This window comes from Saccoglossus kowalevskii, chromosome 12, assembly GCF_978046115.1.
Source record: "Saccoglossus kowalevskii chromosome 12, keSacKowa6.1, whole genome shotgun sequence".
NCBI lineage: Eukaryota > Metazoa > Hemichordata > Enteropneusta > Harrimaniidae > Saccoglossus > Saccoglossus kowalevskii.
This window is the reverse complement of record NC_140652.1, coordinates 13,474,192-13,501,472: the sequence shown is the minus strand read 5'-3', so window position 1 is coordinate 13,501,472 and position 27,281 is coordinate 13,474,192. Positions and strand designations below refer to the sequence as shown.

Genomic DNA, 27,281 nt, shown 5'->3' with positions numbered 1-27,281 from the left:
CATATCGTATCGTTGATTACAAACAAGTATCCATCCATAAACCTTTGCGTGTTTTTTTTTTAGCATGTGTTGTTATGAGGTATTTAATGGCAATCTTGAGCTCAAAACAAAGTTGGAGCACCGACACTGAGTTCTAACCTGAGCGTCTAAGATCAAATCTGTTGTGTTGAAATCACCCATTAAAGCAAGCAAAAGAAACATACGCTCCAACGAAAACGCACAAGTCTCTAAACACAGTTTAAACTTGAGTGGGAAATTGATTGAAGTCAGTGTAAATGGCAACAAAACTGTGAGCGTTACGTCATGGTACTGATTATGCCCTGGGCGCGCAGAAGCCAAAACGGGAAATATTTTTACCCCGGTATTTTACAGGAGTGAAAGATCATTAAAAAAAAAACATGGAATGACCCCTACCACATATTGTTTACAGCGGAGTTTAGCTTCACTAATGTCAACAACATTACTTAAAAAGCTGGTCGAAACTCTTGGCCGAAACTTCGTTTGAGCTTCCGCAAGCTCAGGTTGAAGCTCAAGATTGCCATTACATACCTATTGTTATCGTCGCTTGGGACACAATTCCCGCGCTTGCGCAGAAGACGACCCTCCCGCTTTAATTATGTCCCTATTGTATACAACTGTGAAAGTAAATCACAGAAAATACACGCTTTACTACATTTTCTTGTTGGTGTTCAAAAGGTTAACAACGCATTCCCATTCTATACTGTGTTAGTTGTTTAAGTCAGTATTTCATTTATATGCAATGACCATGAGTTCATATTAACTATTGTCTGATCATAGTGTCTAGATGATTTTATTTTGAAAAGTACATGATATATGAAACCATATATGTGCCGATGAGACGGGTTGCTATTACTATGACAACGACAAGTCTGGACACGATCATTTATACTACAAACTGAATGGGCGATTATATTATATATAGATACACAGAGTATGATTTCATGTTTATGTCAAATACTAATATTCGTCATATGTTTTTATTGACTTTATACCACTTATCCAGTGTGTTTAAAAAATGAAACAATTTGGAATGTTCTTTATTGAGATGACACCACATGTGATCTGTGAAATATGAATCAAATACTAGCAGCATTATTGTTCAGAAATTACTTATACCACTGTAATGACGACGAATTGTTAATCAGCAACAATACGTAATGCTATATACTGATACAAAAAAATATTACAACGATGAAAAAAATCACGTCAAATAACAACATAGCAATAAATCAAAGTTCAGTCTTTCTTTTTAATGGCGGCGGAATGTATTTCTTTTCGGGGGCTTCCTTTCCAGCTACTGTCACTCTGTGCAAAACTCGTAGACCGATATGTCTACGGGGTTTTTGAGATGATGGCGGCGCCCAATGTGCAACAGCCTGGTTGTCGGATATGATAAAATCACCAACTTCCCACTGTAATATACAATATAGTAAATATAGTCATTGGACATACAGAACACTACTTCACTATGGTATGCTAGTGAAATACGATGCACCCAGATACTAATTTCGTAATGTACGAACTGTTACTAAAACTTATCGCATATTTGTCATCTCTGCCCAATGAGTGCATACAACTACAAAACAACAACAACATCACAAAAAACAAAGCAAATAATCAAAGCTACCTTGTGAGTGTATTGTAGATCTTTGAGGCGTTCTGTTAACACGTCGTATATTTCTTTACGAATCTGCGAAGTTTCTTTTGGTTCAGTTAGACGTCTTGTTTTACTCTTTCCTCTGTCCCACTCAAAGGCAACAGTGTAGGCAGTAGGTAAAAAGAAAACCTACGAGTTGGTACCAAACATATAATACAGTTGCATGACAATATACTTTACATATTCGTCAATGGTCGCCGAGATCTCGTTTAGAGCGAGAGAACTACGAGACTGTTTTTCGCCAATCAAATAAGTAGTTACCCATTTCCTCGTCATCGCGTCCACTGTTCCAAATAACACGATTACATAGAACGGTAGACACGATGACGGTAGATAGTACATGGAATCCTATCTCAGAAACAGAAACGCAGTATCTCGTGGTTCACGCTCTCGCTCTCAGCGAGATATCGGCGGCCATTGGCGATAAATTTATATTTATTGCAACCAAAGTAACCGGATAAGGGTAATTGACCCTTTCTGAGTAATGCAGTATGGCGATAGGTGGACATTGAAACTATGGAATATACTGCCCCACAGAATACGTCTCATCAAATCCACTGCTACAATAACATGCTTTTGTAAATTACTCACGCGATGACACATTCTTTGAATTTACCTTTTCATTACTTCCTGGATGTGAATAAATTAAAGGATGAACAACGCGTGTAGTTCGCTGTACGATCATCCACAACCTCTCCCATCGATTTCTTTGTTTTTTTGTCAGCCCTTCAAGAATTTCAGACAACGGAACGAAAGCTGTTAAGAGATTATGATATTATGAAAGTATTTCTTTAAAAAAAACATGATTGTATTATGCGAACAAATGTGTTTATAATAAGCTTTTCATAAAATTATTTGACAATCATTTTGTCGACCGATGCAAGACAATTGTATTTCCCACAAACTGTTAGCGTACTACCATTTCTTATCAATATATCAATTATCGGTTATTTCCAAACATTGTACTTTTCTTTGAAATTTTATCATTTTATTTTGTGATAAATAAATGAATAAACGTTTTTTTCTCATGTGCTGTCTTGAACATAGATGTCTTGAACGTAAATGTAGTTGAAAGTGAGAAGACCACTCGACCTCTTTTTTTTCTATTTCAATATTTGTCCATTCTTTCCCTTCATGGTGTACAGTTCTACTGAGTCATGCAACCATTTGTAATTTGGAACGATGGAGACGATGACGGACGAGAATTGGACATTATTTAAGAGCCAACGAGATCTCAGCGGTTATGTGTGTCCAAGATTTATTATTTTAACTCACAAATTCACGGAGATATAATATTACGTTGATGATATGAAAGTATTGTATCTGAATAGTTTTTATAAGTCATCTGAATAATTTTTATATTGTATGATTCTGCGCATTACATGTTAATTTAAAATACGACTAGTATAACCATAACAGCAAGATCAATAAATTTATACACAGAATCGAAGTCACCATTAATAAGGAATTGAAAAAAAAAACGGCACTTTAACAGATGATGTTGGGAGATGATCTCAAAGTCACATGCATATAATTGGAAATATTGAATGGTTGTTCGATGCTGCGTCACATACCACGGTATAGTGATGGGCGTGGTCTTAATGGATTATAAGTAGCTTGTGTTAGTTGATAGATTATTTTTAGCATTTCGTGGGAGTGGATGGTATTTCACCTTTAAACCGAGGTTTAACCATAGCATATTTGTGGGCTTGTCCTGCACACTTTCAACAGTAGCTGTTTTATACTTGACACGTTACATGGGGCGTTTATATTGTAAAACTATATTTCAAAATCGTGTTAATGGTGTATACTAATTTGATTGATGATACTAAAAATATGTATCACTCTGTGAGCCATGCGCACTGTGCTCTGAACGGATTATTATTGTAATATATTTACATACATTAATATTTAGCCATTTGACCCTGGTTCATATTTTTGAGTCATGGGATATTTTTTAGTTATCCAACTACAATGTACTATGCGATTGTAATAGTATTTTAGCTTCAGCATTGTTTATGCATACACTCACCACGACAATAATATATGCGTTATTTAAACCGAACACGTCACTTGTTTGTGTTTGTATGATACATTTGTGTACATTTCCATTGTCACTTACCTGTCTCAGCCTCTTTAGAGACATTCACCATGTGATAAATAGCATGACTGCATAACCTTGGCAAATAGAGGCAATCGGTGTGAAACGCTGCAGTTCCCACCGCGCGTAAACCTTCAGATTTATCGTTCGACACGCGGTATATGTCACGTAATGGCGACTTAGGATGTTGCGTGAAAAATGACGACTCTAGATCCCCGAACCATCTGCTGATTCTCACATGCCTTTTCGGTGAAATATTATGTTGATCTTTGAAAATCAATATGCGGTGTTCGGTCACGTCTTTTTTTATCTGTTCGGTCACTCTCCTTGGTACCGGATGGCCGATGTCAATACCACGAACTTCACATCCAAGTTTAACAGGTTTCAATTCATAAAACTCGTGCGATGTCACTGTTTTCATCACACTGCAACATAAGATGAACGTCACGCACAAGTCACGAACACTGAACATAAATTCGACTAATGCCATTGCATTGGCGCGCAGGAGTTGTCCATGTACCCAGTAACTGTATACTTCTCATGATTTGCATATTTAAATGCATAAATAGCTACACTGGTATTCAGAACCCGGTCGTTGTGTCCAAATTGGGTCATCTTGATTGTTAATAAACGAGATCTTAAACTCAAAAAAAAGACACTAGATTCAGCTACGTTTTTCGTCACAGAAATGTGATAACATACACGACACATACAGTTACGCACGTGTCAATCCATGTCAATATATCGTGCCCTCAAACAATTTAATCAAGAAATGCTATATAGTTCTGTATTTTTTTGTTTTGTTTTTTATTTAGAATATTTTTTATTGAGTCAAGTCCCTTAAAACATACATTTCAATTTTACTTAATAATCATATGAAATACCTTTACATAGTCAAAATAGTCTAAAATTTACCCCATTTCTTGGTATGTGCATTTAATTATCCCTTTTTGTTGGCAATAACGTATTCAGTCTTGAATAAAAGGTGTATGAAATATGAATTTTTCCAATACATTTGCATAAATGAAACCCTTAGCTACTAATAATGATAAAATACGCAACAATAGCGCATTGTTTCATGAGAAAGAGTATTTCTCAACCATTTATGTTATCCCCATTCCTCAGAAAATGTCTCCCAAAACGACTGAACAAGAGGACAACAACGTATAATAAGGTGCATAATTATAGTTTTACATTTGTCATTATTAAATTATAGTTCATTTTTCATTGAAATTCTCTCAATTTAGTGTCTATTGTTATTTTGAACGGTAATTTGTAGATAGTTTCCCAGCCATGTACTCTCTCTCCCAGCAATTCTGAAATGACCTCCTCCGAGCGTGGGGGAATAAAACTTTGTGAAACAATAGCTTTAACAACTTGTTTTGCTGTACATTAATTTAACATAAAACCCCTGTTATTGAAAAGTTGTCCCACATAGTGAATCCCCACATCATCAAATTCATTGTAATAAACACTTTCATCAGCAATCAAGAGATTTTTGTTATTCCATATTATTTGATTCACGAGATGCACTTTTGGGGAGTAGTCTGTCACCGACTGCCAGGTTTTCAGCATACTGTGCTAAGTTTTAGTGGCAACATTCTAATGTCAAAATCACTTTTCTATATTTCCAACTTTAACCAAACTACATTTCAAAAACCACGGATGATTTAAAGTTTCATCAAAATAGCGGCGCATTCAGTTTATTCGCTGAGCGTCATAAATTGAAAACACATCTGGGACATTTGAACATTGTATTGTATTGTATATTTTATTTCACCATAAAGTAAATACAATAGGGTACTTGCTAAATACATAATGCTTTGTCATTATGGTGTGGAACATGACAAATAGCTCAATAAGAGCTAGTAAAACATCATGTCCCTACCCTAATTATAAACTAGTCAAATTATCAGAAATATTCTTACAAATATGCAAATGTATATGAGAATACTTAAAACTGATCAAAAATATGTCATAAAAGTCAATAGAGTGACAATTGTTACATAAGTCAATACTGGGTTATTTATTACAGAGATACTGTTTAAGACCTTGTTTAAATGTGTATCGAGAGGTGATAGTTTTTAATGACACTGGCAATGAGTTCCAGAATAAGGTACTACTATAAATTACACTGTGTTGACTTTGAGTTAAACGTTTCCTTTCTACAAAAAAGTTTGTGTTTTGCACAGATCTTGTACTGTGCGAGTGCTGAATTGGTTGAAAATAATCTAGCACACATCTAGCATGATTATTATTTTTCAGATAAAAAAATAACATTCCTGTTTGTAATTTACAAAAATCATATATATTTAATATACCTATGTTTTTAAAGAATGGTTTGAAATGATCATAAAAAATCGACCAATAAATTAGCCTCACAACTCGTTTTTGTAGAATAAATAGTGGCTTAAGGTTTGTTCCTTTTCCAATACCACCAATTGCTGTCCCACTGATAATCATATCAGGATCTCCTCACAAAAAAACAAAAATTTGCTTGTTAATTCTCTTTAAAACTTCAATACTAGGCTCAGTCATATTTAACTCATACAGCAAGGCTTTAATAATTTGCACATCTCAAAAATCCAGTTAATTATGCCCAGTGTTTGGTGTAAAGATAAAGCCTCAACATCAGTTAGTCGATGGCTGAAAACACTTTATTTGGAAAGATGCAGCAGCAAGAGTACATATTTGTTGGAATGAAAACAAATCAAATTCGTTAAATCACAGTTGTAAATAAAATTGTCCAGTAATGGTGTATGCAAGTTAATTTATTGACTTGTACATGAATTGGTGGTAGAAATAAAATGTACAGGAAGATTGCCTGTAGAAGATTTATACTCTGAAATGAATGAATTATTTTGAGTCACTGAATGAGTCTCTGAAGCAAGAAACTGACACATTTTGCAGTAACGGTGAGATTTTCATTAAGAGGCGAGAATCCAGACTTTACCAATTTATTGATAAATTGGCGATAACATTTATTTACATGACAGAAATCAACAAATTTTCAATAAGTCTTGCTATACAGCTGGAAGAGTCCGCTTCTCACACCAATTTGAGATTGATTACACATTGTTCATCCCAATAGTGACCAACGGAAAAGTAGTTGTAGCCCAACGTTTTACATAATTGAACAAAAAACATCCAGTAAACAGCCAATAACAATATAAACTGAAAGGCTCAAGTCACAAGACCTTGACATAAAGGTTGAAAAAAGTTGGAATAACTCAAAATTGTCGCAATGTCCGGTATAAACTAATACAGAAGAGACCAAGGGTGAGTTGTCTCTTAACTACATTTCCTAACCCGGGCGTTTAAGTTCCCTTGATGAATTTAAAACATCACCACCACACTCAGAGCGTCAACATTTTACATAAACCAATTTCGTTTCGTGATCAACAGCATCGTCATGCAACTGAAAAACTGTTCAAGTTCGAATATTATTCATTAGTGCTGATTCAACGAAACTACATATACGAATGAGCAAAACTCCAGGCAGAGCAGAACTTGGCCAATGACAATTAAATGACAATTTTAACATTATCTTTGTGTAAGCATTCACATTGAAGTGAATAACTATTGTACGGTGTTGTTATAATATTGATGGAATTGATGGCAAGGTTTTTGAATTTTAAACACAACACGCTTTGGCAGCAAAAAATTGTTTGTGTGTTGGAGTTTGTAAAATATCAGTTCTGCTGTAAAGAACATTGATTCTTAACTAAGCAAAGTACCTTCCAAGCAATTTCATGAACGATTATCCAATTCTAAAGATTGAACAGAACCAATTTCGAGCTCTCTACCAGCTCTAAACTCAAGCGTCAAAATATCAAGTGGTCGTCGTGTGTTGATAACAGGAAATGAACCAATGGAATTAGTGCAATAGACGTGCCAAGTCATGGCAAAGTTTCTAAATCCCTAAATTGAACCTGTGAGCTAGATAAAAAGTAGTTGCTGCCACTTATTTGTGTGTTTACATCGGCAGTGAATGCTCCCGTAGAACCTGATAAATTGTCAATATGCAGTTGTATTTGACGAGCCTCTAATTGTGAAAGAGTCTGGTTGTTCAGCCATTTAAACGGTAGACATACAGAATCATAATGGTCAAATTCATTGGGATTGAAGCATTAAAATACCTTATTAACTTCCCTGAAATAAAAGCTAATCTATCAGCCTCAACTTGAAAAGCTAGTTAGTTCATTGATGTGTTACTGTTTGCAGTGTCTATCACTAAGACAGGCCAAGTTAGTAGCAGGTTCATGTCAGTAGCGGAAAGTACCACCTAACACTACATAACACTACAAAATGCAAAAATGTTGTTGAGTCAGCATCTCAATGTCCATTTTCCCGTACAAGTGGGGGAGATTTTTATTGTTAACGGGTTCCCACACCTAACTGGTAACGGGTATGCAGTGTTTATTTTGTATGGGTTATAATAGCTGTGGCATTTGTTGTATATTGACATTGTGCTGTAACCTAATTCTTATTGTATGCAATAAAGAAGAATAGCTGAAAAAAACAAAATACATTGTATACACACATCACATGATATTCCGATTAGGAGGAGGGGTTTATTATAACGATTCATATTATTCTGAAAGAATTCTTCATTATTGTTTATTCTTTTGTGAAAACTTACCGTGATTTGTATCTATAGTTATTACATTATTTTGACATGTCGACTTCTCCGGTTCAAAGCCAACGTTGAAGTGACGTTGATTACGAAACACGCGATCACGGCCATGATGCGTGATTGGGTAACTCTAACTCAATAAATAAAACTACACGAATACTGAGAGATACATTCAAAACTACAATAATGATAAAGCAAAGTCAGAGAAATTACATTCCTTCCCACTAGGGAATGACATTACAATTATATGGAAAGGGAAACCTTTAAAAAAACATACAGTGCAAGCTACTCCATCAAATACAGTTGTCGTCACAAGTCCGTACAGGTTATGTTTGCAAAATACAGAAAAAACATGAAATATACATTGTATGTAAAACTAATAATAATTACATGGAAAATAATGGCTCAAAACTAGATAGAGGCTGGCTTATTCTACCTGAACGTGTGACAACAAGTGTTTGGGTTGTTGGAACCTGGTTTAATTTACCTTTGCGATAACAATTGAGTTAGGATGAGAAATAGATATTTCATCTCTATTTAGTAGCTGCTCAGTGTCTGAGGACATAACACTACTTGGTATAAGGTGTTCACTCCATCGGTAACTCTGATCAGAGTACTGTTCTGACTGCTGATTTTGTTCAAATTTGTCATTTTGACAGTCATCAGGAATGAGGTAATCAAAATGAACAAATCGTTTATTATTCCCTGGCACTCTTACTAAATATGTTAATGCGCCTTATGAAATTATATTGTTAGCGTAATGTATTCATAAATACAGAGAAATGTAAGGGCATATGTCTTCATGTGGATTCAGAAATATCAGAAGTAAAAAAAAGAGAAAATTAGTTATACGAAACTGAGTTGAATTTGCTGTTGATATTGAATAAATCACTGTAATAAAATGACAACTACTGTATTGTGATGAAAGATAGTAAGATTACGCCCTCAATGTTACCATGTTATCTATATTCGTCGGACTCACCAAGATATACCGCCATTCTAGTACATTGTTGACATGGGTCCACCTCGAAGTATGATCTGTCGCCATGCATTGTGTCTCACATTCATCATCATTTGTTTTGCTGTGGTGAACATGGTGCAATCGCATGAATTTTATGACTTGAAACCTGTCAAGTTGGGATGTGAAGTTCGTGGCATTGACATTGGAAATTCTATACCTGAGAAAGTTATGGAACAAATAAAAAAGGACGTGATCGAGCACCGTCTGTTAATTTTCAAAGATCAACATAATATTTCACCGGAAAGGCATGTGAGATTCAGCAGATGGTTCGGGGATTTGGAGTCGTCGACTTTCACGCCACATCCTAAGTCGCCATTACGAGACATATACCGCGTGTCGAATGACGGTTCAGAAGGCCAACGTGGAACAGGAACCCTGGCATGGCATAGTGATTGCTTGTATATGCCAACGATTTGCAGTTATACATTATTTCATATGATAAATGTTTCTAAAGAAGCTGAAACAGGTAAGTGACACATTTAATAGATAAAGATTTTTTATAACATCATATTTTTACAACAATTGTTTGGCGTTGATTGTGTATTACTGATTTTTCGTGACACATAACACTATCTCATGTGTATCATTCCACGAAATGAATCAGAAAACAATGACAAAGTAGACAAAGTAAAAATCTACAGATTCTTCTACCCCATATCCGAAGAAAATTTCGTTCCCAAAAACATGTTATCCAATTTAATACAATTAAATCAACATACACTAGAGCTTAATATATAATCATCGTTTTATTTAAAATAAAGCAACTCTATATGAAGGATGCTGATTAGTGCACATGTGTTGGTTGCATTATATAATGTTATCGTTATGTTGCACATGGCTATGTGCGGCTGAAATGGTGCCTTCTTAAAACGACTGAAGAATATTGCACTTGACATTGCACAGCATAGTCAGCATTTCGATTGTTCAATTTTCATGTATGTTGCATTTATTTGTGCATACTATTTTTTTATAATTGATTGAAATTGTTCATGTAACAATCTCTCGTAATACTGAAGTTCTCAAATTGTGCATTTGCATTTAATTCCGTGGGTGAGCTAACACTTTATGTTTTCTTGACGAATCTCCCTTAGATCACATTCTGGGGACAGAATTTGGCTTTCAGCAGGTTTTATTTAAAATGGATATAATTAGGTTTTAGGTTATTTTGTTTACCTGACTTTGGAATGAATATTATTTAAATCTCAATGTTTTGTGGTTACTGTGTTGAAAATGACAATTTTCTTCTAAATGGAACGCTATTTCAACTACTAGTATTCACATTAAAATATTGCTTAGTTGTAAGTATATGACGACCTTATGACTCGCGATTATAGAACTTTATACAATTGTTTTTTTTTCTTATTAGCAAGATTTAATAACATATACTTACAACTTACCCATCTTTCCAACCATGTTTACTCTCTAATAATAAGGGTAAATTTTAGGAAAATTGATAGAAAAGTTCTTATGCAGTCAGGCAAGCAGATCCCACATGTTCTGTTTACCTATTCACTGATTCTACTAACTTGCTCCATATGGTCATGCAATCAGACATGTAACTACCATGGAAATCATTCATCATATTTCTTTACATGGTAAATGTTTGAAAGCAATAAATTTATAAAATTATATGATAGCGTAATGTGTACATGAGAAATGTGAAGCATATGTATTCATGTGGAGTCAGGAATATCAATTGGAAGTACAAAATAATGAAAACTAGTTACACAAAACTGAGTATAAACTTCAAACAAAGCTCTAATCACATTCAATGCATAAAATGACAAAGAACAGAGATACTTCCATGATACGATACATATACACTGATAACAAACCTATCATTGAATTTGCTGTTTTATATTGAATAAAATAAAATATAAGGACAATTACTGATGTGATGAAAGATAGTAAGACTACACCCTCAATATTTAGTATTTTAGGTTATATTAGGTTATATTAGTTGAATTCATTAAGAACTACTGGCATTCCAGTACATCGCTGATATGGATCCACCTCGAAGTATGATATGTCGCCGATAAAAGTTGTCAACGCATGTTGGTAGGACGTGTCGTAACTAATCTTGTACTCGATTTGGTCTACAATGAATGACCTTCCCTGATGTGATTGTGGAACATTTAATGGCGTATCTCTTTTTCAAAGTGAACTTGATTGATTTGAACGTTTTAGAAACAAAATATTTGAAACTATATCGACCATGAGTAGCTCCAAAGACAATGGTTGACTCCGCCCTAGATTCGGATGCAATTAGATCGAGTCATGACAGCAAATACTCCTTTTATGATATCCTGCCAAATGATGTTATTGTAAACTTGCCTTGCCTTTTCTTTGAACATTTTGGATACTATAGCTCTCGTCGTTTGATCAAGCGACGGGGTGCTAAGAAATTACTTAACAATGTACAAGATATCATCGTATTGCTCCAGGAAATCGGTTCCATGTTTTGCTGCTAGAGACTTCTCAAAATTCATGTTGTTGCTGAAGGACAATAGCCAATCGAAATGTGACATTTAGGCGTTTATGACCGTGTAGGTGTGATGAACATGTGTTTAATGGATGTTTTAAAGATATTCGTGACCTTAAAAACAAGCCGTGTCTGTCAGTGTCCACCAATCCGAATTCGCAACATCCTGAGTGTCAGTATGAAATTCTCGCTACCATGAAAGGTGATCATAACATTTTGATTGCTACTCGAAAATCCACCGACCAGACGACTGAGGTGCATAAAAGAATGAGTGTTTTCGTGTCCAGACTGGGTCCTGATACTACAGCTGAAATGCTAGATACATATATATCAACCAATATGAACGTCTTAATACTAAGTTTAGTACATACTATTCACATTGTATCACAACTACAGTGCCTAATTTTCATACAATCATAAAAACGAGTGCCTGGCTAGAAGGAGTATTGGCAAGTACATTCCTCGTCGTAACTATTGCAGCACTTTAACATTCTAACGTATAACTCTAGGGCTATAAAGTCTAGTAGACCAATTGCCAATAAACTATGTAATGACTGTGATATTTGCCTCATTCAGAAATATTGACTAACAAATGGCAACCTTTGATACTAATCTACGATTCAAAGTGATATGAATTTGATGTTTCGGCCATTGATATAAGCAGTTGTATACTTGTTGGTTGCCCCATGAAGGAACAGTTATCTTATGGAAAATCAGAACATTTATTGACCAGAGATTGCTTAGTTTGGATATAGCTTCAGAGGACAACAATAGGCTCTTTATTTTGTGTGTTTATCTTCCAATGAATAATCTTAACGCTGTCATTCAGGAAAGTAGTACGCCAAATATTCTTTTTATTGGCAATTGAAATACTGATCCCCGTTCGCAGTTCTATTTCGATAACGGGTTGCGTGATTTCTGTAATACTGTCGAATTGCGAATCGCGGACATTGAAATGCTAGACAATTCGGGTGACAACTTTACATATGTGAGTGAAGCACATCATACGACCTCATGGCTAGATCACTGCATTGCTTCTAATACTGCATATTGTGCAATCATTGATATTAACATTTCTTATTATTATGTTACATCATATCATATGCCTATGATCATTACCTACCAGTGTAGTAGCTTGAAATCATGCAACTTAAAGGGCGGTAGTTGTCGCGCCACGTATGCGCGAGATATATGGGTCTCATATAACAAAGATGGCGACTTCGACTGTTGCGCAGATCGACGAGTACAAACTGAGACGTTTCCAAGCTTTAATTAGGTATTTTTAGGTGATTGGAAGGTATCGAAGGAATCACCGGCAGTAATCAGTGAAAGTCGCGCCCAGGTCAAACCTCATACTTTCCATTTCAAGAGCGTATTGGATTGTGGGAAAATCAACGTTTATCAACACAAATGTCGCACATGCGCAGCGCGACGACCACCGCGCTTTAATTAATGGGAATTGCAAGAAGCGATCTATGCGTGTTGACTGGTCTAAAATCACAATGGTACAAATAAACCATTACACATGTGCACATGTTAACTGTCAAAATAATGTCCATGAAAGCAATATTCATGATTATTACGAGAATATTGTCAACTCTCTTAAAAAAAGCGACGGACTTAACATTCGTGCACAAGAAGGCTTTTGCGTCTTTCAAACCTGTCCCCGGATGGAATGACATTGTTAAGAATGTGCACAACTTTGCACGTGAGTGTTTTTGATTGTGACATCTTGCTGGCAATCCAAGTGGGGGCGCTGTTCATGATACGATGAAGTCGGCGAGGGCCAAATTCAAGTACACCCCGCGCAACTGCAAATATGACATTTCCTTCGGTACGCAGTATTCTCGGGGGCGGAGTAGACTGGCCCAGTCGGGGCGATTAATTTGTTTTTGTAGTTTTAATAAAATAAAAAAAACGCGAAATGGAGGTGTTAGCGCGAAATCCCCTGTAACTGCTTCGCGCTAACACCTTCATTTCGCGATTTTTTTTTTATTTTCATTTCGCGATTTTTTTAATTTTATTCAAACTACAAAAACAAAGTAATCGCCCAGACTGCGCCAGTCTAGGGGCGGAGCTACGTCACAGACGTTCCACGTTGCTAAGATGCGCACCACTGTACCATGCATTTCTATGGGCTCTGTGCGCGCCCGCGCTGCTGTGGAACACCGGTCGAGCCGGTGAAAATTCGAGAAAACAATACAAACTCAACTTTGAAGTAATCCTGAACAACCAAATTTATATATGTTACACACGTAGGGCTAATCTTGTTGCACTGTTCAGGGGAGTCTCAACAACCATCACTAAGTACCGTTTTCTGCGAGTTTTCGGCCTTTGTTTTCACCGCGAGGGTTGCCAACCGGTGACAATGCCCGGATGTCCGACCAGAGGATAGCAGGAAAGGATGTTTACATGGTTCCTAGAGGGCGCTCCCCGCATACCGCGGTGGCTTGCGTGTAATTGGACATACAGTAGTTTCTTCAGTCTACGCGTTGCCACGTAGCATTTAACAGCTTTGTGTTCTTTCACTCCTTTCATTAAGTTTAATATCCGAGGTAGCTATTAGGCAGAGTAACAACATTATTTGTTTTATTGCAGTGAGCATACTCGTACATAATAATTGTTATACCAGATCAAAATGTAATGTAATGTTTTGTGTGTTGTATGTTCATATTATTGAAACGAAATAAAAAAAAAATATTTAAATACAAACAAGAAAAAACATATACGTATATGTACCATTGCATGCATAGCGTGGGGTGAAACCCGCCATCTTCTCTCAGATGCATTCGAGCATGCGGCGTGTGCAGATTTCCAAATGTTTTTAATCCCGTCATTATTCGGCTTTTTATTTCTGTTTTTTTTTTTGTACGGCTTGTGTACCGCTTACAGGGATCGCAGTTTTCACTATTCTATGTACTATTGTTACTAGTTTTCAATTTCCTTCATCTATGTATACGTAGTTACTCCACAGATTTGTTAATAAATCTTGAGATCCGTGTACTCGTGGCAACGGTATTACACTCTGATTACCAGTGTGTGTATGGTTTATGGTGTACCAATGTGGCAGGGTTACCCAGGACATTCTCGTATGACTGTAGACAAACTAGCCAATCATCTTTCAAGCGGAGGTGTTGTCACCTGCGCATGCGTCAGATGGCCATAGCGTGTCGTTGTTTACAAACGGGCTTCTACTGTGTTAGACGAGGGAAGTACCATCTTACAATGTTTTCAATGGAGTTCGACAGGGTGGAGTAATGTTTCCAGGACTGTTTTGTGTTTATATGGATAATCTCAGTGTAACACTCAATAGCATGCCATGTGGTAGTTTTATTGGTGACAATGTTATAAACAGTTTGAGCTACGCAGATGGTATGTGTGTAATTGCGCCCTCTATTAAAGGTTTGCGCAAAATTGTACATATTCGTGAGTTATACGCTGACAAACATGACATTAATATCTACAACTCGAATAAGTCTAAATCTACGTGTGTCGTGACCACTAACGTTTGCATTTGTGAAATAGGTAGACAATATATAATGCTACAACAAAGTAAATAATGCCTAGACCCTCAAAAAAAGTTCACTTCTCATGTAACGTCAATCCATGATGGCTGCAAAACCAGTCAACAAATCAAATTTAATAAAGTTAGATCATCAGATCGCATCAGATCGCATAGTTCCCAATATGCTTTCGGGAGTTTTAAATGTCGATGGGCAACGATGATCAAGTTTTAGGAAGACAAAAAACGTTGGAAGGATACTACTATGTAGGTGTTAAATAATTACTTAATAAAAAATATATATACAAAGATGGTTGCTTGATTATATTGTTATCACATATCTATTGTTGTTGTTTTAGCAGGGGTTCAATCAGACCGTGCGGCCGTGTTCTTCTTTCTTTCAAACTATTAAATTATGTTTTCATGGAGAGCGATGTATCTCAAACTTTCCATCAATTTTCAGAACTCATGCTTTGTAAACAATCACGTAACACAATAGATCTCAGAAGGTATCAGTGTTACTTATCTAAAGTAGTTCATAACTTTTAAAAAGAATTATTTGATCATGGCTGATATAATGTAGAGCAGGATGTGTTTTCTCGTATTTTAAACATTTAACATAAGAAACAAACATTTGAAATGTATCCTAGTATTTATAAATGCATGTGGTATGAGATGTTAACATACCGAAAGTAAAGCAATAGGTTCATGGGAATATGACAATATTCTCCAACTTATGAAACTGTCATTTTGTTCTTATGTTCATTTATTGTAATGGAATATTTGTAAGATTGTTGCATTTGTTTTGTTTTATTTCCACGTGCAGGTTTTGAACTACTAGTTTATTGGCGGGTTTTTGATGATTTTTTATATATCAATTATATATGCAGTAAATAAATCTACAATCACTTCATCACGTGGTATATCAAATGTTTATGCAGTAAATAAATTTACAATCATGTCATCACGTGGTATATCAATTATATATGCAGAAAAAAATGCAATCACTTCATCACGTGGTATATCAATTATATATGCAGAAAATAAAAGTACAATCACTTCGTCACGTGGTATATCAATTATATATGCAGAAAATAAATGGACAATCACTTCATCACGTGGTATATCCATTATATATGCAGTAAATAAAAATACAATCATTTCATCACGTGGTATATCAATTATATATGCATAAAATAAATGTACAATCACTTCGCCACGTGGTATATCAATTACATATGCATAAAATAAATGTACAATCACTTCTTCACGTGGTATATCAATTATATATGCAGAAAATAAAAGTACAATCACTTCATCACGTGGTATATCAATTGTTTATGCAGTAAATAAAGCTACAATCACTTCATCACGTGGTATATCAATTATATATGCAGTAAATAAAAGTACAATCACTTCATCACGTGGTATATCAATTATATATGCAGAAAATAAAAGTACAATCACTTTATCACGTGGTATACCAATATATATGCAAAAAATAAAAGTACGATCACTTCATCACGTGGTATATTAATTGTCTTTGATGATTACAATATAGTGTTCACAGTCACTGGCTCATACAAACAAACGAGTGTGCCAAACTTTTTTCAAAATCCTGACATGATTCATCTCATTTATTTATAACGAGAAATGCACATACAATATATATATATTATTATTATACACAATATATAAAATTTGAATATGTTAAAACCGCATCGCAGAAACACGTTCATTCAATTGCATTCAGGTCACTTTTATTTCCGTTCTATTTATACACTAGATTATACTCACTTGACCTGCAATATCACTGATAACAAGGTATATCTAGTTTTTAAAAGCACGGGAAAATTTTAATTTGAACGGAAACAAAATAGACATTTTCAGGTCATTTTGTTCAGGCAGGGTGAATATAGTAAAATATAATTACATCCATAGAGTGAAGTTTCTGTTCAGTCCGTCACTCATTCCTGCCATTCTTCTCCATAGACATTGAATTAAACTATCGACGCGATGTTGAAAACATACAATGGAACACCTCTAATTTTTTATTGTATGACATGGCAAATAACATATAAATTCTTTGAACCATTTACCTAATAATCTGTCGGTATGAGCTGCATGTTCGGGCTTGCAGTTGCCATGGAAATCACGCATGGCATTGTCACATGTATATAGCTAGGAAATACTGATTTGTTAACAATAATATATTTGGAAATTGTACATTTGTGCCGTTTCAATTTCAATAATAATACAACAAAATTATTAATGTATTTGAAGTCAAAGGTCAATAAATATTGCGGTTATGTTATTGTTGTTATGTTATGTTTTTGTACATCCACGTAATGGTGAAATAATTGTTCAGTTATGCAGGCAAACTACAGTCTTTGATTTTGAACATTAAAGAGTAGTAGATATCATAGGTTAAAGGTCAAATGTTATCGAGGTAGAGAAAAACTTATAATAATTTTTTCGTTAATATGCAAATCTATAGTGTTATGTTAAACCTAATCCGGTATAACTCTTTGCGCGCCTTTGTCAAGTGTTAACAGCTTCTACTAAATGATTTTTTTACAGCATGCTCTTCCTCACAAAAAATGATGGAAATTGACAAACCTTTTAATCCAAAAACTAAAAGCAATATCCGAAACTGTTTGTATGTTCAAACTTGATGACAAAATTCAGTGACTGTTCTTTTGCACTCAAACGTATAGAATTGTTTTTGCACTCACGAGACTATGTATACTATTCTTGAATAACTAGTTATTGCTGCGGTTTCATCATCCAAATATTATTCAATACGCATACATATAAACAAAATGATAACATCATTTTATTAGATAATAGCATTTTATCCGAAATAGCTCCACAATGAATGGTTTGTACGAAATGTCGTTCGGTAACCATGTTGGATTTTGTGAACACCACACTGTAGGAATTAATAGAATCCGATGGTAGCCGACCACCTTATAGTTCGCAGAGTGTATGTATATATTACTTTCACTTTGTCACTGCTAGTAGACATTCATGGAGCGTTATAACTATGATGTAACGCCGCCTTTTTGTCTGCAAACATTTACTCTGTTTGTTTTCTGTCACGTCATATAGGGGAATTCCGCTTGCATGTCTTTTTGAATGCTTAGATATGGATGAATACGATACTGCATATTGCACAGGTCGAAGGAAGATAATAGTGGTTTTACAAATTGTGTTGTTCCCGGTTTATCTCAAGTATTGTTTGTTGCTGTTTTTTATTGTTTTTTTAGTAGTTTCACTATCTATACGTAGTCTTGCAGCCTGCTACGTTACGATCGTTCTGTTCAATGTCATTCACGTGAAGTGAAGTGTTGAAAACAGTTTCAGTCTAAAATGACAATAACAACTTGAAGACAGTTGATTTTTTCTTAATAATTTAATAACACATAATTACAACTAACCTCATCTCACCAACCGTATTTACTCTCTAATATTGGTGGTAGAATTAAGAGGAATTGTCGATAGGGTAGGGAAGTCTTTATTCAGTCTGACTGGGGTATCCGACTGAAGGATTACTTGCTTCTAACTTGTTTTAGATTCCGGTTAAGGTAGAGATGCATGTTTGTGGGCACTTGGGAGTGAATTTTGTTTTTTGCTTTTTATTATCCAAACAGTCTTGGCTATAGACTGTTAAAATTTTGTAGAATTGTGAATAGTGGAACATACTCAAAAAACGATTTTAAAATATAGATAACAAGTGCAAACATTTTCATTTTTGAATGCTTAGCAAGATTTAGCAAGGCTGTACATAAATAATAAAAAAGAAACATGGTGAAAAAAAGAAATAACGGGATCTCCATATTATGCACTATATTTAACTTTTAACAAAACGATAATAGATTTAAATTTGGAACTGTTACAGCCATTTTAATTATGAGCATTAGCAAACTTCTTATTGAGTGAATTGTTATGCAAATTAGCAATTATCTCAGCTTCTTTTTAGTGCACATCCCAGAACTCTTAAAAAATAGCTCCTAGACGCTTTGACCTTTTGTTTTGAAATGTTCACAAATGATTGACAATGTGTTTATCTTCAAAACGCCGTCGGGGCATTGTTTGTGGTTGAACAGTGTTACAACAATCGTACAGACAACTAGCCTGGGTGTTAATTTATGCATAAACTTGAAGTAGTGAAATTTGAGCTGCTGCCCTGCAAAATTGACAACTGGTAGACAGTTTTCAAGACGGCGCTTTCTATATAGTAAACAGATGTACCCACAAACCAATTTTGACAGGAAACAGAAGCATGGTTTACCATCAAGAGCTTGATTCATCGAAATGACGTTGAAAACAAATAAAGGGTCACCAATTATTATTTATCATGACATGACAAATTTATAAATACATGTTTGTTTAATTATTCACTGAATTCACTAATTGGTTGCATAAACTGACTGCATATAGTCATGATCAGACATGCAGCTTCCATGGAAATCATTCATATTTTTGACAAGGTAAAATTCATTTTTAAGAACATTATATTTAAAAATGTCTAATTGTTAGCCTAGTGTATACATACAATACAGAGAAATGTAAAGCATATGTCTTCATGTGGAGTCAGAATTATCAACTGGAAAATCGAAGTAACAAAAATAAAACTAGTTTTACGAGTCGCTACTATATGTATTGTGTGTTATTATTAAATTGGGCTGGTGAACCGCGCAATATTTTGAATTTGTAAAATCTGTAAAGCTTTAAAACAAAACATTACTCACGTTGTCACATGCATAGCATGTTAGATAATATAGTAAAAGAGAAATGATACAGACATGATACGATACATATCAACATATATCTGAAAAGCTGTATTTGAAGTCATTGTTTTATATTGAATAAATCACTCACATAAAAAACGCCCTCAATATTTATTATTCACAAGTTATCAATATTCGTTGAACGCATCAAGATCTACTGGCATTCCGGTACATTGTTGACATGGGTTCACTTCGTAGTATGTTTTGTCGTCATGCAATGTGTCGAAAATTCATCATCATTTGTTGTGCTGTGGTGAACATGGTGCAATCGCATGAATTTTATGACTTGAAACCTGTCAAGTTGGGATGTGAAGTTCGTGGCATTGACATGGGAAATCCTATACCCGAGGAAGTGATCGAACAAATAAAAAAGGACGTGACCGAACACCGTCTGTTAATTTTCAAAGATCAACATAATATTTCACCGAATGGACATGTGAGAATCGGCAGATGGTTCGGGGATCTGGAGTCGTCATTTTTCACACAACATCCTAAGTCGCCATTACGTGACATATACCGCGTGTCGAATGATGGTTCAGAAGGTTTACGTGCAATAGGGACCACATCATGGCACAGTGATTGCCTGTATTTGCCAAAGTTTTGCAGTTATTCAATCTTCCATGTTATAAATGTTTCTAAAGAAGCTGAAACAGGTAACTGACACATTTAATAAATAGGGATTTCTAATAAGATTCTCTTTTTACATCATCGTCTTTTTCTTATGCGTTCATCATGTATAACCGATTTGTCTTGACACATAACAATATCTCTTTTTGGAAGTTTTTCAACTGGATATATTTGTATAATTCAACAAAATGAATCAGAAAAAATTAAAACATTAACATTAAATAAAGAAAGAAAATTTCGTTTCCAAACAATGTGTTATCGAATTTAATGCTATCAACATAAACTCGAGCTTAACATATCAACATGGGTTTTAAAACAAAGCTGTTAACTGTTATAATAACTGTCTGTTCACTAGGTATAATAAAGGCCGTAATACGGGTATGTTGCCATAGGAAATTTTTCATCATGTTGACATATGGTACATCATTCATTTTTAAATGTTTTCAGTAATATATGTGAAGTAAACTTGAAAATTAAGAAACTAATTTCGAAAAATGCAGTCGATGCCATTGGGCCTTATAGTACGCACATAACTGGAACTCTAATTGAGTACGCCACATTATATTAAGTTAAATTAAAAGCTAATAGCTAACATGGTTTTGAACGTCAATACTTTGCTTGTGTGATAACGTGTGATGTATGTTGGATATTAAAGCCTTTGTCGGGTCCAAATCGAGCCCATTAGATACATTTTATGAAATAATCAACCGATAATGTCATAAAATGTACCCAATGATATATGTTGTTTTTCTTAAAAGATGTTTTGATAATACTTGCAAGTTGAAGCATTCTTTAGACACAAATGGCCCAAATTATGGACATTTTCCCACAAATCCAAGACTGATATTTTTATTGTAAACTTCAGCCATAAATGTTACAGGCAAAATATCATGATGACTGTTTAAAACACTCATAAGAAGCAAATGCCCAAGATTGTGGTATTTTGTGCGAAACACGTGACTGATCAAAATTATTTATTTTTTTCCGTAAGAAGCTATGACCATATACATGCCAAACGTCAAGTTGACTAGTTTAAGTGGTATTTAAAAACAAATGCCTCACATTTCGTCCATTTTTAGCAAAAATCCAAGATAGCTGAAAAATCATGAGATTGTTCCGAATTATTTGTTTAGATTCTGAAGGAGTTCAGTATAAAGATGTAAAAATATTTCAAATAATTGAATAAATCTGTAATAAAACTACTTTTTGTTTATAATAAACACGAGATCAATCATAAAGAGTTCTGCAACCTTTAATGAGCAGCCATATTCGGGGGAAAATATTGAAGGTAAAATTGACGTGATCAGTTACGTTTTTATTCGTGAAATAGGTAGCCCATATGTCATATTGGACAAATTAACCAAATATGAAATGCTAGACCCTCAGAAAAAAATCAATGTGGCCACTTCTATTAAACTGCAATGAAAGATGGCCGCTTAACTAACCGACGAATCAAAAATATGAAAGTGAGGTGCGTCAGTTCTCATTGTCCCCAATATGCTTTCAGAAGCATTTCAGAAGTCTATGGGCAACAGTGATCAAGTTCTAGAGCATAGAAACGTCCGGAGAATACTATTCTGTAGGTGTTAATTAGTTAACGAATAAGAAATATATATGAAATAATGGTTGCTCAATTATATTGTTATCACATATTTATTGTTGTTGTTTTAGCAGAGGCTCATTCAGGCCGTGTGGCAGTGATTTTTTTTAACTATTAAATTATGTTTTTATGGAGAGCGATATATCTCAAACAGTTTTAAGAACTCGTGATTTATAGACAATTGCCCAACAGATCACAGAATAGATCACAGAAAGTATCAGTGTTACTTATCTAGTATAGTTCATAGATTCCTAACAATGCCTATTTGACGACGACTGATATATATTAGAGCAGGATGTATTTACTATACCATGTGAAATTAAATGTCTGAAAGTTTGTATTTATTTAAATGTATCATATAATATTTACATTGGATATAAAATACTAGTATAACAACTTGAAGCAATAAGTTCATGAGAATATTAAACATTCTCTAACTCGTAACACTAATATTTAGTTATTTAGATACATTTTAATGGTTATGTGCATTTTGCAAAATTGTTACTTTTTTTTGCCACGTGTAGGCTCTGAAATACTGTATTTCATTGGCGGGTTCTGTTGCATGACGTCTGAAAAAAAAATGTTCTAGACGTGCACAGTCACTATCTCATACTAACAAACGAATGTGCCAAACAAATGAGACTTTTTTCAAAATAATTTAACCTGACGTGATTCAGCTCATTTTTTAACTGCGGAAAATCCACATACATGATACTGTATTATTATCCACAATATATAATATTTCAATATGGTAAAACCGCATCACAGAAACACGTTCATTCAGTTGCATTCACGTCACTTTTATTTCCGTTCCTTTCACACAGTACATTATATTCACTTGACCTGCAATATAACTGATAACAAAGAATATCTAATTTCAAAAAACACAGGAAAACATTTTTATTTTTTAATACATAGTGACGCTATTAGTTTTAGCAGCATTATTTATAATGAATGTATATACTTAGTATAATACGCCCTCATACGTGTTATTCTATATATTTATTAACCGCATCAAGTTCTATGAGCACTCCAGTACATCGTTAACATGAGTCAACCTCGAAGTACGATCTGTCTCCGTGCATTCTGCATAACATTCGTCATCATTTGTTGTACTATGGTGAACATGGTGCATTCACGTGAGTTTTATGACTTGACACCTGTCAAGTTGGGATGTGAAGTTCGTGGCATTGACATTGGAAATCATCTAGCTGAAGAAGTGATCGAACAAATTAAAAAAGACGTGACCGAACACCGTCTGTTGATTTTCAAAGATCAACATAATATTTCACCGAACAGGCATGTTGGAATCGGCAGGTGGTTCGGAGATCTGGAGTCGTCATTTTTCACGCAACATCCTAAGTCGCCATTACGTGACGTATACCGCGTGTCGAATGATGACTCGGAAGGTTTACGTGCAGTTGGAACTGGAGCATGGCATAGTGATTGCTTGTATTTGCCAAATTTATGCAGTTATTCAATCTTCCATGTTATAAATGTTTCTAAAGAGGCTGAAACAGGTAACCAACACAAGTTAAAAAAATGAAACTTTTTGATCATTTTTTCGATTTTTTTTGTTCTTGACGCATATCAATACGTTTCTCCTCTCAGTGTTTTTTTTTTCTAGTGGATAAATTTATATATTAGAACGAAATAAACCAATAATTTCAATTGAGACGAAATATTCAGACCCCTTTTCCCCAGTCATTTTGAATATAATAATGTTTCTATACAATGTGTTTTTCATTACCAATACTGCCAATATTAACAATATTTTAACATCAGAATTGTCTGCAGTATTATATCCATCAAATACAGAGAAATGTTATGTCCGTTTTTCTTATTTGGAGTACGAAATATCAACTGAAAGTAAACAAACTTGCTATGAGAAAGTTAGTGGAAACCCTTGTTCTTCGATGCAACGACGTTGCGTCATATATTTTTACATGAATGCATATGTAATTGTTGATATATGCTCGTCTCCATAAACATGGACTTAAACAACCGATGTGATGTGGAAAACATATTATATTTGTTATTGTATGACATAGCAAATTGCAATTAAATTCTATAAACTATTCACCTAATAATCTGTGGCTATGATGTGCATGTTCGGGCATGCAGTTGCCAAGGAAATCACTCATGACTTTATCACATCTATATAGCTGGGAAATATTGATTCTTGATAATAGTATATTTACAGATTGTACAGTTGCGCCGTTTTAATTTCAAAAAATGATCAATGTATTTGAAGTCAAGGGTCAATCAATATTGCGGTTATGTTTAAGTTGGACGTTATCAAAAGTTACTGCATACATATGTTCATATAAACAATTAATGATGATATAATAGTTTATTTATGCAGATAAACTACATACTTTGATTAAAAAGAATTAAATAGCCGGTAGATATCACGGGTTAATGGACAAATAGCATCGGCGTACAGAAGCATTTACATAATATGTTCGTGAATGCCCAAATCTATCGTATTAGGTTAAACCTGAAATGAAGCATTAATCCGGTTTAACTATTTGCGCTCCATTGTCAACTGTTGATAGCATCTACGATAAGATTTTCTACAGTCTGCTCATCCCCACATGAAATGTTAATCAAAATTGACAAACTTTTTAATCGAAAATTAAAAGTAATATCCGAATCTGTTTGTATGGGGCAACTTGAGGACAACATAGAGTAACTGTTTAGTGTCCGGGCGATGTGGCTAAATGTGGTGCGTGTCTGCTTATAGTAACGTGGCAGGTTTTTTTCTACATGCGAGTTCGAATTTAATTCTGAATATGAAAAGTTGCCCTCAATTTTGTGCGGGGATAATGTCTAGCACTCAATCCGTTATAAATGTATACCTTTCATTAGAGTATGTGAATTGTTCTTTGATAAATAGTTATTGTTAGTGTTTCATCATCAAAATGTCATTAACATCTCATACATATATATTGTAACATCACGTTCACCGGTTGAGCTACCAGTCTATATGATTTCAATGTTATCGTCTTGATTATACACAAGCATAATTAGGTTAATATTAAATCGTATGATTTGTTCACTATATGTAAAATAAAATGTTATAAATAAAATGTTGGGTATGATTTTATTAGATATGATCTAGAAGCAATGGTAAATAGCTCAAAATGAATGTCGTTTGTGCGAAAAATGACGTTTAGTGACCATGTTGAATTTTGTGAAATAACAGTGTGAAAAAAACACACACTGTAAGAGCCAATAGATTACTGATGGTCTATTTTAATAGAAGCCGACTACTTTCTGTTTATATTATGATGTTCGCAGTGTGTCTGTATATATTACTTTCATCACAGCCCCTCTATAGACCAGGCTGGAAACGGACCATATTTCTTTAAAACAGTGCTCGTCACGGGTAAATAAATGATTCACACCTGCAGATTAGCGTGCATATCATTAGCGTTGTTTTTGACCCTCAAGAGACGGATTGCGGCCATATTAATATGTCCAGAATGCAAAACGCCTGACTTTGAACGCATGTGTATACTATACCAAATTTTGATTTGTCTGACAACCAGTTGCATAGGTCGAAGGAATGTAATGGTGGTTTTACGAGTTGTAGCGTTGTTGGGTTTCCCTTAATTCTAGATTATCGTTTGTTGTTGTTTTTATTACTTTTGTGCAGAAAACTCCGTCTCTATAAAGCTGTGCTTAATGTGCTAGCAAAACAAAGTCAGATACAGAACAAATTTTAAAAGCAGTCTTGCAGCCCATAGCGGTACGAACAGCCTGTGCAATTCACAGCTTGTGTGCATTAATGATAAAGTGTTGAACAGTTTCAAACAAAAATGACATTAGCGACATTAGCCGTCACGTGATCTCCGTGATCAACATTGGGAGGCTTATATGTGCAATGACGTGTTTGTGTATATCTATACTCCGAGAGATGATGTATAGGCTGTTTCCATTAGACACTCGAATTGGAGCAAACCTGTGCAAACAAGATACCAATTCCAAGTACAGGGACATTAAACCCATTTGCGAATGAATATCCCAGAATCCTAAACGTCTTGTATGTAAGGATACAGATTTGCCGGAGAGATGCTCGAAAAAATAAGACATAACGATTGAAAAACAACTTATTTGTGTGTTTAACTGGCATGCAGTCATAAAATGATTTTTGTATAAACATCCGATGTTTTGCCTAGTATCTAGTTATTATTTCATTTTTACCGAAGTTCATGGATGTTCGAACTAGTTTTGTAAGTCGCCTTATTTTAGAAACGATATTATATTTCTATGCTTTTATCGTGAATACATTGTAAGATTGTACGGTCATGTAGCCAAACACGAGAGTTAGGAGATACAAAACATATGGTGAAAGTTGAAAGCACATGATTTCGCGAACCTGAGATTTGAAAGCAAGGAACTTTGTGTTTGTATGAGACATAGCTAATTCTGAAGTATAACGATTAGCTGTGTCAGTGGTTGCGGTTGTGATTCCAGTGGATCGTGCCTAAAATGAATGTTTGAATGAATTTTTGAAGGCACTCCGTTTGAATTCATGAATTAAACCATGAATTATTTGGTTTCTTGGTAACCATTGCAAAGTATAAGATATAACATATCGTACGCGGCTATTAATTTTGCAGTGTGGGGGAACGAGGCTAAGGTAAAGCAAATCTTTAAGACCCCACTTTGCATCACGTACATACAAGATAACATTGAAATCAGATTAGTTATTAACGGATATTTGACGGATTTTGTGCATACCAGTCACTGTTTCTTGTGCCCCTTATTGATCGAATCAGTTGTTGTTCTTGTGCACAATTGGCCCGAATCAAATTTCGTTAAGGATTGCCCAA

The 27,281-nt window shown here is 34.7% G+C and overlaps 1 protein-coding gene across 1 annotated transcript; it reads right to left on the bottom strand.

Annotated features, from left to right (window-relative positions):
* Positions 1-795: 795 nt before the first annotated feature.
* LOC100366463 (uncharacterized) lies at positions 796-4,307 on the bottom strand. Its single transcript, XM_085506143.1, has 4 exons — positions 3,801-4,307; positions 2,295-2,434; positions 1,649-1,807; positions 796-1,433 (listed from the first exon to the last, which is right to left on the bottom strand). Exons 1-4 carry the CDS (start codon positions 4,267-4,269, stop codon positions 1,251-1,253), a joined length of 951 nt encoding a protein of 316 aa, XP_085362269.1. The 5' UTR covers positions 4,270-4,307; the 3' UTR covers positions 796-1,250.
* Positions 4,308-27,281: the final 22,974 nt, after the last annotated feature.

What these genes read in the sequence shown, in the direction of transcription:
- LOC100366463 (XM_085506143.1), bottom strand. Translation starts at nt 4,269, where the DNA reads ATGGCATTAGTCGAATTTATGTTCAGTGTTCGTGACTTGTGCGTGACG. An exon ending in CTCTAAAGAGGCTGAGACAG is followed by an intron (nt 2,435 to 3,800) that starts GTAAGTGACAAT and finishes ATCTCTTAACAG; the next exon opens with CTTTCGTTCCGTTGTCTGAA. An exon ending in ATCTACAATACACTCACAAG is followed by an intron (nt 1,434 to 1,648) that starts GTAGCTTTGATT and finishes TGTATATTACAG; the next exon opens with TGGGAAGTTGGTGATTTTAT.